Source organism: Aquila chrysaetos, chromosome 4, assembly GCF_900496995.4.
Source record: "Aquila chrysaetos chrysaetos chromosome 4, bAquChr1.4, whole genome shotgun sequence".
Classification (NCBI taxonomy): domain Eukaryota; kingdom Metazoa; phylum Chordata; class Aves; order Accipitriformes; family Accipitridae; genus Aquila; species Aquila chrysaetos.
This window is the reverse complement of record NC_044007.1, coordinates 22,515,891-22,536,121: the sequence shown is the minus strand read 5'-3', so window position 1 is coordinate 22,536,121 and position 20,231 is coordinate 22,515,891. Positions and strand designations below refer to the sequence as shown.

Here is a 20,231-nt window from a genome sequence, read left to right as displayed (position 1 = left end):
AATAAAATTCTCCCTGAACAAAAATCTTACTAAAAGCTTTGCCTACTTTGAAAATATTGTGCGGTGTCCCTATTTATCGGCACGTTCCAAAGTGTGTTAAATACGGTTTCAGCTTTCCTGACGCATGAATTTGACTATTTATGTGTGATACAGAGATTCCTTTTCCCTGAAATACAAGAAGCGTTTCGTCAAAATGCCTGCTTAATAAGGACTTAGGCTGACGTGATCCTACAGATGGATTTCACCCCGAGCCGCGGGTTAGTTCCCTCAGAATGGTGTTTAAACTGCCTTGTTTTACTGTCATGAGCTGGGTGAGGAAGGCGCACCCGGCGCGGCAGACAGGGCCGCGATCGGCAGCCTGCAGTGGATGCGAAGCCTGGGGCCTGTTTGGGAACCAGCAGGGTCGGAGCCTTTCAACAGGCACGCCTGCTCCCTTCGTTTTCTGCGGGCAGTCTCCGCAGGCCCGGCGAGCGGGGCGGAGGAGCTGACCCGTGATTCTGCGCACCCCCCGGCCTGCCACCCCAGCCCGCTCCGCTTGTGTCGGCGCACCGCACGCGCGCCCTGTGTCCTGGCAAAGCCTGGCGCCTCGCGGCCCTAGCTGATCTGTGATCTAGCGTCCGCGGGCCCAGAGTCACCAACAGGTCACCGACGCGTTGTTGGCTGCTCCAGTCTTATTTCTGCTTGTGCTCGCTAACGCGAGGGCCTGCTTACACAGCCGCCCCCCAGCACCTCCCCTCCCTTCTGTTGGCGCTGCTGCTTTAGAGGTGCAGCCCACCTAGAGGTACGGCAGCGTGCCTGGGATGCTGTTAGCGTGTTGTCGCTTGCTTCCTTCAATAGGCTGCCCTTACAATGACGCAGCACTTGCAAAAATGACCGACAACTTCTGGTTTGTCTGAAGCTTGCACACACAGCAGTATTTTGGCTAAAATAATTTTCCCTAATAATAAAGTTGATAAAATGTACTGAAGGAAGGTTGGGTTTTTTTTCCTTAAAAGCCTGTCTGACTGTAAATAATGGATTGAATGAATTGGGGGGAAAAAAAGTTGCATTAAATTTCATTCTGTGAATTCTCTGCTAAGAACGGTCATCAGTTACTCACTGCCTGGTGCTCGGTAATACAGGTAGAGAAATTCTCAGTCATGTTGAGATTTTGAAATGCAATGTTTCAAAAATGAGGAATAATGACATTTGGACCTCATTAATCAAAAAAAGCCAAACCTCTCTAGCATGGGAGAAGATGATGAGTGCAACATACCACTTAAGACTGAAAATGTAATTTAACAGGAACTACAGAGACAGACACACCTTTAAAAATCTCAGGCCAGTTTAGAAGCTGACCGGTGAACATAGGAACTTAATGTTTTACCTTATTTTTTAAAAATCTTGGGCTTTCATAATACCTTTCAGATTTCTAATATTGTCAAATAGGAAAAAACAGGTTGGAATAGTTAGAGATTGGCCAAGATCCCAGGGCAGGGGCTGGGCTAGAAGCGCTAACGGAGCTTCTCACTGCTTAGACCACTGGCTTCGACTCTTTCACAACTGCCGAACAAACACTATTTTCTAGTATCTTTTCAAACCTGCAGGGGAATAAATGTGAGCCATAGTGAAGAAAGTTAGTTTCGATGCCTTGAATTGTATTTTTAAAATTATTAACCAAAGCCTTTTTCTTTCCCCTAGCCTTTTCTTACGCTTATGAATCTTCACTGTTCACCAGATGTCCACACATTTCTGTGCAAAGCCTTTGTCCCTGCCTGCCTGGAGCAAGTTCATGTGATTCACCCTTGTCGAAGCCTCTGTGAGAAGGTGTATTCTGACTGTAAGCAGTTGATGGACACTTTTGGAATCACATGGCCTGAAGAGCTGGAATGTACCAGGTGGGGTATTTTTCATGTTGACAGGTGGTGAGGGTGACATTTTCATATTTGACCTAGACTCAGTTGAAAATCTGAGGCAGGATGTTAAATACCACCTTGCTGTAGCTTCCTCATCCCTGATGACCCTGTAGTGCTTATGCATAGGACTATTTTTTTATTAAAACTTTTTCATTATTCAAATGATCACCTACATTTCCTGCTTGTGACTTTTTTACAACAAAGTTCTGCAGCAGTTCTTTTCAGTATTCAGATCCTTGCTAAAAGAAGCTTTTTACTGTAAGTTTCTTAAAATTTAAAATATTAAATGTTACAGTGTAGATTTTGCTTTGGTTTCTGATCTCTAAACTAGGGATGGTCATACTTACTTCATGGGGTTTTTATAAGTAATTGCTCACAAAATAATGAAATATAAAACATTCTGTATTTGAAGAGACACAGAGCATTAAATAGTAGAAGCCATATCTTACTCCTAACCGCTTAAATGTGCAAATTCAATCTTGTATTGTTTTTCCTGTACTGCCTGCCAGAAGTCTCTTTTTTAAAATTTCACCTTTTTCTCAAAGGTGTTCACACGTCTGTTCCAGAGACAAGACCGTTAATACTACATTTGGGGAAAAGATGAGTCTCTATATATTAAACGGAAACCACGGAAAACACTCCAGTGTAATCTTCTTGAGAATCTGACCTTCAGCTGCAGATATTTATAAATTATTAAGGCCAGATGGTTGGGTTTTTTTAACACGTGTCAGGGCAAGAAGTACAGGGAAGGAGCAGAGAGTGGAAACTCAAGTCATTTTGCTAACCCCCATGCAGTTGCTAATCTGTAATAGGGCTGATGGAGAGCTAGGACAGTAGTCCTGTGCCATGATCTCTGGTACAAATCCATATTGGAGTGAATATGGCAGATGGTATTAATGCCATTTCCCTTAATTCTGCAGAAAAATTGAAGTTGTGGCATTTTAAAACAAGAAGGAATCAACTTTTCCCATCTAGTGTGAGCTTCTGTGCAATAGTAGTGCTGCTCAGAGCAGCAAATGTCTTCAAGAATTGTTTTGAAAAATTAGGAAAGATTACGAGTGAAGCCAGTTACTCAATGTATCTTTCAAATGACATCTTAGATCAAATTACATTTTTGCAGGAATCACTGCAGCTTTAAATTATTCTATTACTGCTAGCATTTAATGAATATGAACCTGCTCTGTTCATATGTGAAATGATGTCTCCCCAATAGCCGGTACAGAGAAGTCCATGTAATGCAGGATGTTCTTAAAACAGCAGACGTTCTCCTGCTGGAGCCTATGGAAGAGGAGCTGGTGTGAGGATGGGTGGTAACTGGAATCCTGAGATTCACACTCTTGTATTCTTACAGATATACATAATGCCTATTAAGACATGGGTGACTAAAGTCTGCGCTGTTGCCATGCATACTGGTCTGGCCCATGGTTAATGAAAAAATCTGCTACAGAATCAGTTTTCTTAATGATTGGTCTGGATTTATTTGGACAGCATAATAATGCAGAGAAACAAAGAACTGAAGTTTTTTTTGCTCAAGCAGAGCTTGCAAACTGACATTGAGGGACTCTTATAATAGCATTTGACAAAGAACATTTTGAGATAACAGAATTTTACTTTAAAAGCTAGAATGCAAAACTTGTTCTTTTAAAATACGTGCTTAAACTTGGAATGCATATAAATATAAATCCCATTTTGAGTAAGTGCTTACCTGTTTGAGTTATACTTACATCAGCTAGTTTGAAGATATGTCTAATACTGCTAATACCGTGTTAACCATATAAAAAGGTCGCATATTGTGTCCAATTAAAAGCTTGAGCAAGTGAGTCTTGAGCAATTTTTAAATGAATATTATGGAGCTAGAAAAAAAATTGCTAAAATGGTGACCTTTTTTACAATGCTTATCTTTTCTGCTTTTGTCTTTTTCAGTTAGATAGTTTTATAGTTGTCGACAATGAAATATCACTATAACATAAAAAATTATGATAATCATACAGTAGTCATCAGTTAATTCTAGATACTGTCAGCCTTCTTTCTTTGTTCCTTGACTGAAGCTTGTATTTGACAAGAGTGTTTTCTGTCTCCAACAGTCTACTGTTACCCAGCTTTAAAAAAAACAGCTACTGTAAATATTTTTGCAGACATATGTGAAAGTTTAGTAGAATTTAAGACTGTAAAAGAACAATTGCAATTTGAGTAGTGTTTCGTAAGCATTAAAACAACAACCAGAGAACAACAGTTAAATAGCCGTTTGAATAGTCTTCTAAACTGAAAATATTTGAAGTCTGTTTTTTAAAATGCTGCCTGATTTTTTTTTCATATAATGCACATTTTGCATTATCTACAAAATTTAACAATACTTATTTGTGTTCATATTTCTAAGAAATAATCATAGTGAGAATGAGGTGTATTAAGGTATTTCCTCTTCTGTTTATTTATGTAGACTAGTCAATTGTGATGAGACTGTTCCTGCCACGGCTGCTGTAACTACAAACATACATGGAACTCAGAAGACCCCAGGCCAGACCCGAAGGGATTATGGATTCTGGTGTCCACGACACCTACACACTACCAATGGACAAGGCTACAAGTTTCTAGGAATTGATCAGTGTGCACCCCCATGTCCCAATATGTACTTCAAAAATTATGAATTGGATGTTGCGAAAAGCTTCATTGGAATAGTTTCAATCTTTTGTCTTTGTGCTACGCTTTTCACATTCCTGACTTTTCTGATTGATGTTAAAAGGTTTAGGTACCCAGAGAGGCCGATCATATATTACTCCGTCTGTTACAGCATAGTCTCTCTAATGTACTTTATTGGATTTTTACTTGGGAACAGAACTGCCTGTAACGAGGCAGATGATAAGTTAGAAATTGGTGAAACAGTTGTTCTTGGCTCCCAAAACAAAGCCTGTACTGTCCTTTTCATGGTTTTGTATTTTTTCACTATGGCAGGAACTATATGGTGGGTGATTCTTACAATCACTTGGTTCCTGGCAGCGGGAAGAAAATGGAGCTGTGAAGCTATTGCACAAAAGGCCATGTGGTTCCACGCAGTTGCTTGGGGAATACCTGGTTTTCTAACCATTATGCTCCTTGCAATGAACAAAGTTGAAGGGGACAATATCAGTGGAGTCTGTTTTGTGGGTCTCTACGATCTGGATGCCTCTCTGTACTTTGTGCTTTTGCCGTTGTGCCTTTGTGTTTTTTTTGGTCTCTCTCTTCTTTTAGCTGGTATTATTTCTTTAAATCATGTGCGGCAAGTCATACAGCATGATGGCAGAAACCAGGAGAAACTAAAGAAATTTATGATCCGAATCGGAGTTTTTAGTGGTTTATACTTGGTGCCTCTTGTAGCACTTCTTGGATGTTACATCTATGAACTGGTGAACCGGAAAATCTGGGAAACGACTTGGGTATTTGACCACTGTGACCAGTACCATATTCCTTGTCCTTATCAGGCAAGTAGCAGTTTTCTTTATAAATAGTACTTGAAATTTAATTAACAAAAACCCTTATGCATCACCGTGTCTGCCATGTGGTTAGTAAATTATTTTCTCATTAAGTAATCAGTTCAAGAACATGCACTGATTAGTTTCTTTTTAAGTCAAAATAGGTGGTATGGTACTTTTACTTTGAAATTTTTTCCTAATCAAATTGATAGCACTCAGCAATTAAATTCCAACTCACCGCTCTAAAGGGAATATATAATCTTTATGATATTTGAACTTCATGTTACAAATTGTGTTGGGGGAGGATCATTCTTTACAGTGTCTGTTCCTGAAGGTAGTTGCTCAGTATTTGGGTGCATAGCTCAGTATCAAGGTACCTAAGGTGAATTTTCATCAATTTCAGTTGCAGCTGAAATAATGATTCTTGAAAATTGAGTCTAAATTGGATTTAAAATGTTGCTTATAACCATAGTTTTAAAATCACTTTCATCTTTTTTTTTTTCTTCAAAGTGTAGAAGTGTAAAACACTTGAAATTACAAAACAAATTTCCAGTATATTTTTTCCATGATAGCTGTCATTTGCAGGCTGATTTTCAGTAATGTGAAGAAATCTTTAAAAAAAACAACCAAAGAAAAAGCAAGTAAAAACAAAAAAAACCCAAACAACCCAACAGCACTTTAAATTGCGGAGCTGTTCGTATTTAACATTTGACTCTTTGAAAAACCACTTCCTTGGAAAGGCTTTTAAAGTGAATCTGCCCATGTTCAGTACTCTGTGGATTTAATCTTTTGTAAGTACATAAAAATCCCTGCAATCGCAAGTAATTTGTGGTTTGTTTCTTTCCATTTAAGAACAAATATAAAACAAGACTCCATCACTAAGAGAAATGCGAGTGTCTCATGTCATCTTTCATTGCTTTGCACTTACCATCTATGTTTTTACTGCAATAAACTATGATTAAAAAGAGGAATATAAACACAGGCATTATGGAATGATAAGGCTTGATCCTTCTGCATTCTTAAACATCCTCTATATCCTCTGTATTGAAGTCAGTGTAAGCTGAGAGTAGCACAGCTCACAGACTTCTTGGTTATTTTTGCTTCCATTACCATTCTTAACGAGTGCACTTTGTCTTCAGTGGGTTTTAAACTGAGCTCTGTATCAACCTAAGTCGTCCAAAATACACAAGGTTGAAAACAAGGCTTTTATGCTTTTTAAAAAACCCACTTGTTTTGTAGTGCTTAAATATAACAGCTTGGCATAATAACACAGAAAGAGCATGTATTCTCAGCCTTTAATTAACCCATTGGAAAGAGTAAATAGCAACAGGGGATGTTACACAGACATACCTAATGGGATCTGTCCCTATAACAAACAGCGTGTGTTAACTGTGGAGTAGCTTAAAGTGGCACGCTCAGCCTTGGCTTACCTGAACTAGCTTGTAGACTTTTATTACATTGGCCAGATCAAAACCAAATAAAAACAAACTTCAGTTTAAGTAGCTAATGTTACCTGGCTAACAAAAGCAGTGACTTTCATAGATGGGACTGGCAGATAAGCCAGGTAATGTAAATTAAATTTGCAGCATGGGAGCAGGAGATAATAATCTCTTACTGAGTTATATGTCTCAGCTCCTATGATCCTGTTCTGCAAATAGGTGGATTAATTTTGCAATAAACAGAAAACTACTATGTAGTTCCCTGCGGCTCCTTGATGATGGTGTCTGATCTGATTAACTCCCAACTCATCCACTTACTGTTTCTTTTAAGTTGAAGGGATAAATCTTATACATACAAACTATTTCTGAAGAACATGTTTACTAATACTATTACCCCCCAAATTATGTTTCCTTTCAATTTAAAAGAAAAATATTTCCTTCTGACTAATCTCCTCTCTGTGTATTCAGCTGTAGACATTAACCAGGTCTGACTTGACTGTACACGTCTAACATTTGTCCACAGTACAAGCCTCAACAAAGAACAGCAGCTGTAAGAGAAAGTCTCTCTTTTACATAATTTGTTTGTTTTCTGCATTTAAAAAATTAATCAACAAATATATTTTCTTCTTTGCATTTATTAAACTTTGTTATCTTATAGGCAAAGGCACTAGCAAGACCAGAAATATTTTTGTTTCTGATGAAATATTTGCTGACATTAATTGTTGGCATATCTCCAGTCTTCTGGGTGGGAAGTAAAAAGACCTGTTCTGAATGGGCCAATTTCTTCAACAGAAACCGCAAAAGAGAGTAAGAACAACTTTTTATTCCTGTTTTTTAAAGTGTATAGTTTAAGATGAGTTGGATTTCAGACATGTTTCTTTAAATATAGGTCAGGTAATCAAAATGTTGTCCTTAGGCCCTTTCTTTTTCAGAGTCTAAGTGCTGCATATGGGCATCAGCAAAATTCCATTGGAGTCTGTGGAAGTTTTACATATGCGACTTTTTGACAACATTTTCAGGAGATAGAAAATATTTTCCTCTGCTGATCTGTTCTCTTTCATAGAGCAGAAGACATATTGTTGTGTTTAGCATTGGCTAATAAATCTCTGGTTTCCAGTTGAATGAGGGAAGATAATTTCAGCCATCAATTTAGATCTTTTCACATGTTCATTTGGCACAGTACTTAGCTGTGTTTACTATCATGCAGTAATAACATCCTCTGCTTGTCTCCTCTGCCAGGCTTGTCTTATTTTAAAATTAATTTTCATTGACCCATCTTTAGTATCACTTTTATTGTATTAATCTACCGTTCCTTTTTTTTTTTCTAAAACAGAATAATTCAGTTTTATTACTTAATTTTAGTAAATTTGTATCTATGGATTTAAACAGATTATAAATGTCATCTCCATTTCTTGTAGTCATTTTTTCCATTCCTTTTTTTTTCCTTGATTATTTCTTTTTAGATTATCTGTGTTACTTGTAAATTATACTGTGGTTTTAGATCTTTTAATTTCTTTGGATTTCCCAAGGCAGCAGTCCTTAAGCTCCTTTTATTTTACATCTACATTCCTTGATGGTGAGCTTATAGCTTCCTTTCCCTCTCCCCTCTTTTTCCATTTCCTGTATAATTTTTCTTGTGTTGCAGATGTTAACTGCTTTCAGCTATAAGAATTTAAAAATAACAAAGTCAATTTTATAATGTTTACCTTTTTTTCCACTTGAACGAGGTTTACTTTACATAAAGTTAATTTGGTAATACAGCTGCTTATGAGCTAATCCTGCTTTCTTCTCTTAGATGATTAATCTACTGGAGTCATTGGACCTACTTGCAGAAGTAAGAAATGTAGAAATCTGCTTTATTTAATTGTTCCACAGAGACAATTACTTTGAAGCCATTGTGATCAGATTTTTTTCTCTTTTCACACGTAATTTTCTCCCTCGTGTTCATTAACATCCAGCTCAGATTGCATCCTTGGTTGCTATTCTTCCACATTTTTGTGTATGAAGCTATATTACATTGTATCTAAGGTTATCCTCTTCATTCAGTTACACACTTGTGTTTTCTTTCAGTCCAATCAGTGAGAGTCGAAGAGTGCTGCAGGAATCATGCGAATTTTTCTTGAGACACAATTCCAAAGTTAAACATAAAAAGAAGCACTACAAATCAACTTCACACAGATTGAAAGTCATTTCGAAGTCAATGGGGACTAGTACAGGTGGCACAACAAATCATGGAACTTCTGGGGTAGCAATCACTAATCATGATTACTTAAGCCAAGAAACTGTTGCAGAAATTAAAACCTCTCCAGAGACATCTGAGAAAGAGATAGAGGCAGACGGAACATCAGCCCAAAGAGTCGAGGAAGGTGAAAACAGTGGAGATCAAATCTTATCTAGTTCTAAACTGACCGTGGATCAGGTGGAAAAAAGAAACAAAGCAGATAGCACATGTGATATGAGCAGCTTGGCTGAGAGTGTGAAGAGAGTAGGTGAAGGAAGGTAAGGCTCCTTAACTCAGTCTTTTGCTTGTTTATGAGTATTGCCACTATTTTTGTACATTTTCTATTTCTTCTCTCTGAAGAATCGCTCTATACTTTCAGTATACAGTTAACCCTCAGTGTCAAGAGTACTGTAATTCTTATAAACTGTTTCATGTAGCCATGTATCTTTAGCATATGGGCTATTTTATATTTTTGTAAGATTCTTCTTTTCCTTTTAAGCATTGAGTGCTGGAGCTTCAACTTGTAGGATATTCTTGTATTGTTGAACAGTGACCCTCAAGAAATCGGTGGCTGCAGTGCAATCATTTTGAGAGGTGACCCTAAGCTTGGAAAAGTATACAGAACTGTATTGCGTTCTCTTGAAAAGAATATAGCTTAAGATATATTATAATGTCATTGCTAAAAATGTTTTCTTTCCAGTGTAATGCACTGTGCTTAAAATTGACTCCCTGTGTTTTATTTTTCATTACTTACAGAATAACTCCTAAAAATGATTTTGTTGAATCTCCTCCATTACAAAGCAGCTGTTCCCAAATGCCTGATGTCTCACAGTCAGCTTCCGTATCACTACTTGTCTACTCGGCTTCAGACACCAGAAGAGAGTTGGATTCAGGAAACAGTTCAAACCCTTGAAAGATTGAAATTTTATATGAACATTTTCAATGTATAAAACTGATACGGATTCTGTGTTACACTGGAAGTAACGGATATTCTGTGCCTTATTAAAAAACACACATATCTTGCTTTGCACTTAAAAAATGTTTTGTTGTGGGGGGCAGCTAGCAATAATGTACTATATTTAATCCTATCCAGGAATAATGGAAATTGAAGTTCTCTAGGATACGGCTGGACTGACTAGCAGTAATTTAAGAAAAAGATGAAAGAAACAAATATTATTCCCAGTATAAAGAACACTTGTAATGAATTGCATTAAAATAATGCTTAGAAAGCACTCTTGCTTTTCAAGGCATAAAAGTTCCGTCTGCATCTTTGATATTTTTCGAAACTTGTTAATTTTTTTCTCTTCTTTACTGTGTCTTAAACAGCAGTATCACTTAAGGGTTACACAAATTTATAAATACTCTAAATTATGTGTCATGATGTATCAATTATAGCACTGTTTTATGGTAGCTTGTACACTGAATATGAAAGGGAATCTGGAATTATGGTGATTTATTTTGTACATAAAAAAGAATTTTGTAAATAACTGACTGCATAAGCTCAATATTTAGAACTACTGTTTTGTATGTATTGTACAAACTTGGTAAAGTTAACATGCTTCCATTAGGTTGTTACTAAAGTCAGCAGTCCTGTGATGATCAGACAATGTTACTTAGTCCTGAGTAAAGCAGATTGTGCCTTTATATATAACATGCACCATACACTGTGCATTTGGGGCAAGACTGGTCAGACATCTGTGCATCCTGTTACAGGGATCATGCGTTAGATGCAGCACTGCTTCAGAAAAATGCTTCTTGGAGCCCCTCCTGGTGTGGTGTTCCAGTGCATCATGCCAAAGAAGAAAACACTTCAGATCTCTCGCGGCATGGGGGACAGAATCTGAAGTATACACTTTGCAGTTTTTTACTGAGCTGCAGTGAAATTATATGTTTCACGTTGTTTCTATGCAAGTAACTTAATTTTTTAGAATTCCGTAGAGAAACATCTTGCAGAAAATAAACTGTTGAGTTATTAATATACAGGCTTGTTTAACAATATATTTACTTAAAAGAAGACCTTAATACTTTTTCTACAAAGCTTAATTTTCTATATGCTACAGCAATATATTTTCTTTAAATCAAAAAGGCCTTAATACATGTAGCCTTCCTTATGATAGGGTGGTTCTCAAGAGCAAGTACTACTGACGTGGATAAGAATTTCATCGTTTGGCTCTTAAGAAATCCTGTCTCCAATGAAGTCAATGTGATTTATTGCTTGAGATAATTTGGAGCCAGGATTTTGCTGTTTTCTAAACCTGAATGTCAATGGCTTTTGTAAGACTGTTCAGCATCTTGATTACTAATAAAAATATTTCTCAATATTTTGATATTATGCACAGAAATTATTGTGTTCCAATTTGGGCAGCGTTCATGGTGATGCTTTCAACAATCAAGCAAAATTGCGTGGGTCAAAGGTCATGTAAATGCTGAATCAACAGGAACTACAGTTCTGATAAACCAAAATTATTTGTTTTATCCATCGTGTATTAAAAATTGAATGTATTTACCTTTATATTGCAGCATCTGCATTTTAGCATTTGTAATTTATTGCCTTAAATAGGTCATGTTATTTCTTTTATGATTTCCCCATTAAAAATATACAGAATTTTTACTGCTGAGAAAGTGAGAAAGATCCGAAAAATCTCCTGTGAAAATGCACACTAAGTACCCTTCATTGTTGTAGTCATGTTTGTAAACGGGTAACTTTATATACATGTTCAGTAGTTTTGTTATTACTGTCTTTGTTCGTAATAAAATATCCTGTTGTATAGTAAGAGTTTCTGAGTTTATGTTTCTTATTAACTAGATGTAGCATGTTTGTTGCTCTATTACTGTAGTATTTTTGCACCTAAGACACTTGAATGTATTTTTTTCTTAGAGCTGTGTGAGGTAATAAGTATTGCAGTGGTTTTATCCCTCCTGTATGAGAAACTGAGACAGAACAATGGTGGGAATTGTTCATATGAACACGGAGAGTTACGAAAGAATGAAAAACTGAACCAGGTCTTTCATCCTAAGGTTTAGAGCATTCTTTCTTTCATGACTTCTAGTTAAAGACCTCCTTTAGATTACATAGACTATGTATTTCCACACTATGCGCTTGCTGCAACCTTCTTAAAATGTTGATACACATCTTTATTTAATATTACTCCTTTTTTTAGGTAGTTCAAAAGGTCACTGCTCAAAAAAAGATTAATACAAAGTAATTCTGAAGATACAGGAGTACTGTGGGCTTAAAAATAGATACATTTTCAAAGAACTGTGAAATACTAAGCAGTAATCATAACATTCATTGGAAGTGAAATGCATCAGTGGTAGATGGAGACTGTAGCACTTGTGTGTTCCCATGCTGCTGTACCAGAAATAACGTACAGACCGTGAATTCCCAAGGTGACCTTTATAGCTAAAGAGATTGTGGTCTCCGGACGCTTTAACCTTGAAATACCCAAGTAGTAACTGGAAAGTTAAGCAGCTATTTGAATGCCCACAAAAATGATGGAGGGGAAGAAACTGAAAGAAAAGAGGTGCAGAGATGAGTCAGGGTATGGAAGACTGCTGTACAGTGATGGACTACAGAGAAGCTCATAAATAGTTTATCTTAACAAAAGGTGTTTGGGTTATTTGCTTTCATCTGTTATCTGACCAAAGTTAAAACTGAAAATAAGCAATTGGTATTAAATGGGCTTTTCTTAAACTGCAAGAATAACTTCTTACTGGAACATCACCATCAACTGAAGTCATTTAATCGAGACTGGCTATCTTCTGAAAGATGCTCTATAAATCCAACAATTTAAAAGCTTGGTACAGCCATTTTAGTCTTGTTTCTTGCCCTTGTTTGCAGAAAGCTAAACTAAAGGGTACCAACAGCTTCTCCAAGCCTTAAAATATGTGTGCCAAATGCTCTTTTACTTCCCTTCTTTCTCTTAATGGATCTCTCATAAATCACTTCAAAGCATGCATTACACTGAGTTTTCAGGTTGCATATAAAATCTTTGAAAGAACAAGATAAATTTAACATACTAAATCATATTTGATTTGTGATATAAACAGCACCTCAAATTACTAATACAGTAGTCTTATGGTACATGTTGTGTATACTGTATTTTACCGTCCTATTTTCCTAAATTTTTTTTAGTGAAAACGGGTAGAGTTTACCTGCAGTATAAAATAAATCTATGCACATATTTGGAAAAAAACAATCCAAGTTTGTAAAACTAACCTGGGATATGGAAAAAATGGTTATTTTGTTTGTAGCATTTAAAAGGATAATAAGAAAAATTTCTGCAGTATTTAAAACCTCTTTAAATCTTTTTGCTTTTTGAAACTTAAACAATTCAGGAATGGAGCACTAACAAGCTGAAGCAGCATACAGTTTCCTGACAATTGTTCAAATGATTTACAGAGAACTGTAGGTCCTTTTTCTCTACAGGATACAGAATATACTTGGTTTAAAGACAGTCAAATCCAGTTGAATTTCAGAAGCAAAAATAAAAAAAATTTAAATATGAAAAGTTGATCTTCTTTACTAAAAATAAGTTCAGCATTCTGCAAAGCACTGAAAAACGCAGTAGCTGAATAGAACGAGGAATCACGTTTCCCTTTGAAGTTCGACCACCCAGTCTCAGCGTGCAATTTCAGAAGGCTGCACATCAAAGGAGAAATGCTACATCCCTCCCTTGACACTGGCCACTTGTTGAATCGGTCTTTGAAGGTATCTGACAGCTCGCTGTTTGGCTGCATTCACTGGTAAAGATCTCTGCCAGTATTAACCGCTGGTATTTGCAGTAATTTCGATGTCTGGCACCAAAGGCATTTTAGAGTCTCATGGGAATAAATGTTATTTCCTGTGCATTACCTTCTTTTGCACTTATTCTTTCACTCTTATTTTTGTCATACTTATCTTACTTACCTTTTTTTTAATGGACTAGAGTTTAACTGTAATTGAAGGAGTTGGGCAACTTATACCACACCTTCATGAGCTGTCTGCTTTAGATCTCTAGAAGCAGAGCTCAGAGTATCTTTCTGATGTAAGTCTTTGAAATTCACTTCTGTATATTAACGGGATTTTACTTCCTATTAAAAAGCACTTGAGATGCAAAGTATAATTAAAAGATTAAAAACATGCCAGGACATTTATATCTGAGCTCTTCATTACTGCTTGTTCCCTGTATTTCAATTTTGTGCATCGAAACTAAATCTAAAATAAAAGTTTGCTTTATTTCAGGTCTTACTAGTTAAAATAATGACAAACATGAATTATCTTTAAAGATACAAAGATCTTCCTTCATTAAATGGCTCACAGCTGGTTTCTCAGCACAAACAGGAGCGGGAGAGGAGAATGGTTTCTGCAAGAAGAGCTGTGTGGAAGAAAGCAGTTTTGGGGGAAGGGAAGCGCTAAATGGGCACTCAGTACTGGGCGTAGGTGAACTGGAGGGACACTGGTCTGCAGCCTAGAGAGCATACTGTCAGGTGTGGCAGTGTAGTCATGAGAGAATATCAGGTGTTTTAAGTGGAGAGGAATACACTGATATTTTAGGACTCACTCTTGACATATAGGGTGAAGAGAAACGGCAAGAAGGAATTTTACTTCCATTAAGTAGGTTTGTAAGTCACAGAGGTGATGGTGGGATCATTCGACATGGCCACCAAAGGGATCTTAACAGGAAGAAGGATGTTCCATGTTGGTCATGTATGAAGGATGACCAAAGTATCTATATTTTTATGAAGATAAATTGCATCCCAGTTTATGTTCCTGACATTCTGCCTGACCATATGAAACTGGGTCACAAGAAATTACATGGGTACAAAAATAAGACACTGCCAGATAAGGTCCTGGAGGAAATGATTAGCAAGTTATTTAATTAGTCGATGGCTTAAGCTAGCTGGGAAGCTGCATTCTCTCCACACCCACCTCTAGCAGTATCACACCTACTATCTGAGAGTGCATGCAAGTCTTGATTGACCCAGCCGAAGACGGAGGATTTGAGGATGCTGAAACAGCTGAACAGGTTTCTTGGCCCTGGGTTTGAGTCACTGATGTTGCCCACTGGACACAGTCCTCTCTGGGGCTTGGTCTCCTTCCAGATTCCTACGGGCAGGGCTGCGATCCAGACTTCCAACTAAAGACCAAGGGGATGCACTGCAGGGATTAACAATCCAGACATGTGTATCATTCCGTGAAACGTGAAAAGGTGGCACTGACAGGGGTGTGACATGCCAGTGAGCGGATGAGATGCAAATGTGTTGGGCTGGCTGAAGTCAGGACTCGCCATGGAAATTAATTGGAGCTCTTTTCCTGTGATTGTAGTGGGCAAGATCATCCTGAGAATGGACACTGTGAGAGAAGCTGATAGTTGGGATGGGATTCTCTATGGAGAGAAATGGAAAATCACCAAGCCAGTAGGAAAACCCAAGAAAGTACACCTGATAAAAAACGAGCAAGGACTTTGCTTTTTAAATTAATATAACCTCAACAGCTTTAGATATTTTTAGGGCACCCATATGAAAGTTTCTCTACTTGGCAATGAGAAATTGTGAACTCATAAATGAGATTTTTAATCAACCAAGAGGTGCTGTAATTACAGCAAAGTTACAAGGACAGAAGTAAGGAAACCATGCTAGAAACAAAGTCATGCCTCACAAAAGCATAGTTAGATGAGCACCTCGTGTAAAAAATGTAACTCAAAGAGGGACTTGAAAAGGCATTTTTCTTCATGGGAACCTGTTGGTCTTTTGCTGTTCTGGCCAAACACCATTTCATCTCCACGTGAGCCAAGGATTCAGTGTTGTGCTTGATCCTTTTTTCCAGTGCCATTGCACTAGTCAGTTGTTGATGCAAGTCAAATAAGATTTCTCTTTTAGCACATATAATAATTTTAATGCAAGAGTTTATCTGTTGAAGTATCCTCGAGGCTAGGTACGGGATGACCCCACTGAAACGCTCATGGTGAACCTCTCTGACAGTGCCCGACCCAGCAGCCCCTGTGAACAGTGGGTCATCAGTGACCAGAGGAGGTAGGTGCTGCCCAGAAGCTCCACAGCCCTGCTTGCAGCAAGCCATGGCGCTGCTTCGCTGAGGTCAGGCCACCTGGGGGGACAGCGTGGATGTGAGAAGCCGGGTCTCGGGAATGCCGCGGGCTCCAGCACTACGTTCCACAGGCAGAGCCGCGGTGACCATGCACATTCAGATCTGTCACTGCTGTTGTGGCTCTGCCCCCCTCGCTCTGTCTCCTCTCTGAGACAGGGGGTTTTGTGCAACTGTTGAGTGTCCTGGGCCAATTCATTTGTTTCTGTGACCAAATCCTCTCGCATCCACAGGCTTCTGCGTATTTTGTGTGTGGCAGCCGTGGTGGCTGTAGACCTCTGCTTTCTGCAAGCCGCCCCGAAGCGCTACGCAGCCCTTCCTCAGCCTGCAGCCCACTCCTCATTGCTGCCTTGCTTATCCTGAGGAACTCCTTTTTAAAGGGCTTGCTGGATTAAAAAAAAAAAAAAAGCACTTCCAAGTTCAAGTCCATTCCTTTAATTTCAGGATTATCACTAATTTGAGGTACTATCTTCCAAAACTGCAAGGACAGACCTGTGGCCCTGCACTTGGTGAATGGTGTAGAAAACCCAAGATTGTTCCCTTCAGTGCAGAAGCTTTCCTGTCTGGATGCAGCATTGTATTTCACATCCTAATGACTATTTGCTAGCGCAGGATTCAAGGAAATGTAGCTTTTCAGTTCCGCATAAGGCCTTTCTATTCATTGAGGATTCATGAGGCAGCCAAGTCACAGCCACTCTAATAAGCAAATGTTTCTCCTGAGCCTCAGCTCTCTCCCTGCACATGATAATTCACTGGAGGCCCAATGAATTTAACTTAAAACTGGACTGAATTAGTTTTCCCATTCTACCATGTGCACAAATCCTTGAACAACCTGATCTAACCGGACCTGCTTCGACCAGCTGCACTCCAGACACCTCTTCCAACCCAAACATTTCCATGACTGCAGCCAAGGATTGTGCCGAGGATTGTCTTGCAGAGGTACGGACCAGACTCCCTCAGAGTCAGACATTTGCCACCAGCAATCAGTGAAAACAGGTCTCAGTATGGGCTTTTCATCATAAAATTTACACTATGGAAATGTCTGGATATCCTGAGTTATCCTTTATCAGTGAAGCAGACAGTTTTCCCAAATAGTTTCATTGATGTTTAACTCTGACAATTTGTGAGTGGTGTTTAGTTTAAAATATTCAATGCTTCCATTATTTTTGTAAAAGCCATGGCTATAGGGAAATGCAACTATAAATCAACTGATGACTTGGACAGAATAAAAAGATCTGCCTAGAAGCCTCAGCAGGCTATGAAAGGACCTGTTTCCACAAGCTGAGCTCCTTGGTATCTGAGCTATGTCCTGGTCTTGACTTGTTGGTAACAATGTTAAAGATTTATCTCCATAGAAAACTTTAATTAATCTGAGTAATAAAAAGTGTTAATCCTCTCTCTAGTGTTTTCTATTGTGCAAATATACAGTGTTTCCTATAGTAACATTAAGAACTGCCATGTGGTTATTCAGAAGTAAATTAACACTTAACTCCAGGATTTCTCTCTCACACTCAGAAAATGCCATCCTCCTGTATATGCACACAGGAATCTTCCACAGACAAGCCTCCCGAGGGTTACCATATGCTTTCCTGACAGTTATGCCCCTCTTGTCTCTGACAAACTCTGTTGTGCTCTCACCTCTGCCTGTCTTTTCTGGCTGTCATTCAGATGATCAGGGTTTTTTTTCATGGCTTGCATAGTGAACTGTTAGCATGACTTGACTGTCACCTGGAGGTATAGACTCTCAGCAAGCAGAATATGGATACAACCTACACTTTTAAGCTTTTCTCAAAGGCAGAAACAGGCCATCACTGCCTATTCTAATCCACTAAAAATCTGCCCCAAACTAGTTTTTAAGATTCAAGTGTTAATATGTGTACCTGCAAAGCACTGCTGTGACTACAATGCCATGCTTATAATTTTATGTAGAAGCCACTGGAAGATTTTTTTTAAATAAATAGGTGTATCTGTGCTAGTAAAGTAATGAAATAGAGGGAGAGAAGTTTGGGATTATTTTAAAATATTAAGCATGCTCTAAAAATATATATATATTTAAATTAAAAGGTGTTAGAAGGGATTGAGGCCATGATCCCATGGATTTTTAGACAGTTCCAAAGTTTTTCTGTGAAAGAAAATGAAATCTATTTCTTAAACCTGTAACAAATTTTCCTGAGAGCTCTTACTTTGATTTTCTTCTACAGCAGTACAGATGGCTTTTTGTTTCCTCAATCAGACAGGCAGGCTGCAAGGACCCATTCAAGAAATTCAGCAGTCTTCTCTGATCTCAGCGTTTTACATGGACTTACAACTCACCCTAAAATATCAGTAATAAAGTGAACAAGAGCTAAATCATGAACTCCACAATTAAAAGCACCGAGGGTAGATCAGCAAAGATCCTGTGTGTTGCGATGCTGAGCACAGCACTGCTGAGCCTGAGCTCTCTGCTGTTTACCCCGGGGTATGCATACGTTCCCCAAAGCAATGCACAGATAGAACTGACAATCACAGTCAAAATCCCCAGACATCACCAGAACAGGGAAATGTATAAAGCAGTAAGAGTTAAAAGCAGATGAAAGGTCCAGGTCTTGGCACTTACCTTACTGGGCCTTTTTGTGGCTCAGGATCCTCAGCCTTGAACTTTCTGTAATATTTAGACATATAAGCCTGGTTTTCCTAGCTGTGAAAAGCCACATCTGAGAAGAACCTATTTCTGAGTGGTTAAAGCTTCTCCTCACTGTATAAGGAGACTCTTCCATCAGATATGGGTCTGTTCTACCAGATTTGGAATATGGACCTGGTCTTTCATTCCCAGGCTCTGCATTAACCGTGGGCAATGGCCTCCCATGATAAAATGCTCCTAATCTTTCCTACTGCAGTTGTTTCACTTTCTGAAGATGAAGGAATGAATAGCAATTATTTACTGGTTGAATTCAAACCAGTGCTCTAATAAATAGTATTCATAAACTGGAAGAGTTTGCACAAGAAAGGTGGAGAGACCCAGCGACCCAGTGGGCAGCCCCTTGAATTTAAACTTTATAGCTGAGGTGAATGGAACACATGTGTGTATGAACACATCCTCCTCTCCAGGCTTGTGTGGCTGATTTTTGGGATGCTGAGAGGCTATGTGAGGAGGCGGGGAAACAGCTCAAGTCGTAGCAGAGAGACTGCATGCATGGCACCAGCCTGGCGGTGTGAGCATCTGCTATGCCCAGCGCTCTGACGGTGTGACAGTGACCTTGTGTGCACCTGTCTGGATTGTGCAGCAGCAGACTGACTGCATGGAAGATTTTGGTGACATTTAAATGGTGGATGTATGTACCTCATCATCTTTCCTGATATGTTTGTAAAGCCAGAAATAAAAGATAAATTCTGTATCATGTGGCAGTATGGGTAAGGTGAAGGAATCGCTAATTGACATAATATGGATTCTGGTTTGAAGATGCTCAGGCAAGTTTATTAGAACAGCTCCTTTTGCCCAGGAAATATTTAAGGCAAAGTAGACCAGTAGTTCTGATTCAATTCGAGTATCTCACCAGCAATCAACAAAGGTTGCTGCCCTCAGAAGCATTTAAATATATCAAAAGCCCACAGAGCATAAGCTTAGCAGATGGCAAGGCTTGCTCGGACTGAAGCAGTCTGAGGAGGAAGTTGATGCTTCTGTTTTCCAGATGGTAATGCACATTGCGAGTCAAATGAGTGCTAGGAACTGCACAGTGCACTTACCAGAGCACAAAGCAGATGTCCCACCATTATTTGCTACGATCTTCTTTTATGGCGCTCCTCGGTTTTCTTCCCCTGGCAAAGCCAGCCACTTGGAATTTAAAAACTTCTAGCCCAGACTCAAACTCTAATGGTGAGCAAACCCAGGTGGGGAAATGCATACGGATGTATGTGCGAATTTTGTTATCTAAAATACTCAGTAATTGTATTAGGAAGGCATACAGTGCTGCTGTGCTGTGTGCTTCAGCTATTGCACCTTGCCTGAAGAAATTAATTCTGTAACGCAGAAGTGTGGCAGTCTGGGAATGGACGTGCCTTAGCAACAGCCCGTACAGATGCTGGGGATCCCCAGCCACTTGGTGACAATGCTTGTGTGAACACACACGCTACAGAGAAGTCAAACAGTACCATCCTCACAGTATTGCC

At 38.7% G+C, this 20,231-nt stretch overlaps 1 protein-coding gene across 1 annotated transcript in view; it reads left to right on the top strand.

Moving 5' to 3' along the window:
* FZD6 (frizzled class receptor 6) overlaps positions 1–11,775 on the top strand; it is a 33,398-nt gene extending 21,623 nt beyond the window's left edge. Inside the window, exons 3-7 of the mRNA XM_030012337.2 lie at positions 1,681–1,877; positions 4,333–5,350; positions 7,439–7,587; positions 8,851–9,279; positions 9,758–11,775. Coding sequence (XP_029868197.1) covers positions 1,681–1,877; positions 4,333–5,350; positions 7,439–7,587; positions 8,851–9,279; positions 9,758–9,914 — 1,950 coding nt within the window. The 3' untranslated portion in view covers positions 9,915–11,775. The remainder of the gene's footprint in view (positions 1–1,680; positions 1,878–4,332; positions 5,351–7,438; positions 7,588–8,850; positions 9,280–9,757) is intronic.
* The last annotated feature ends 8,456 nt before the right edge of the window (positions 11,776–20,231 follow it).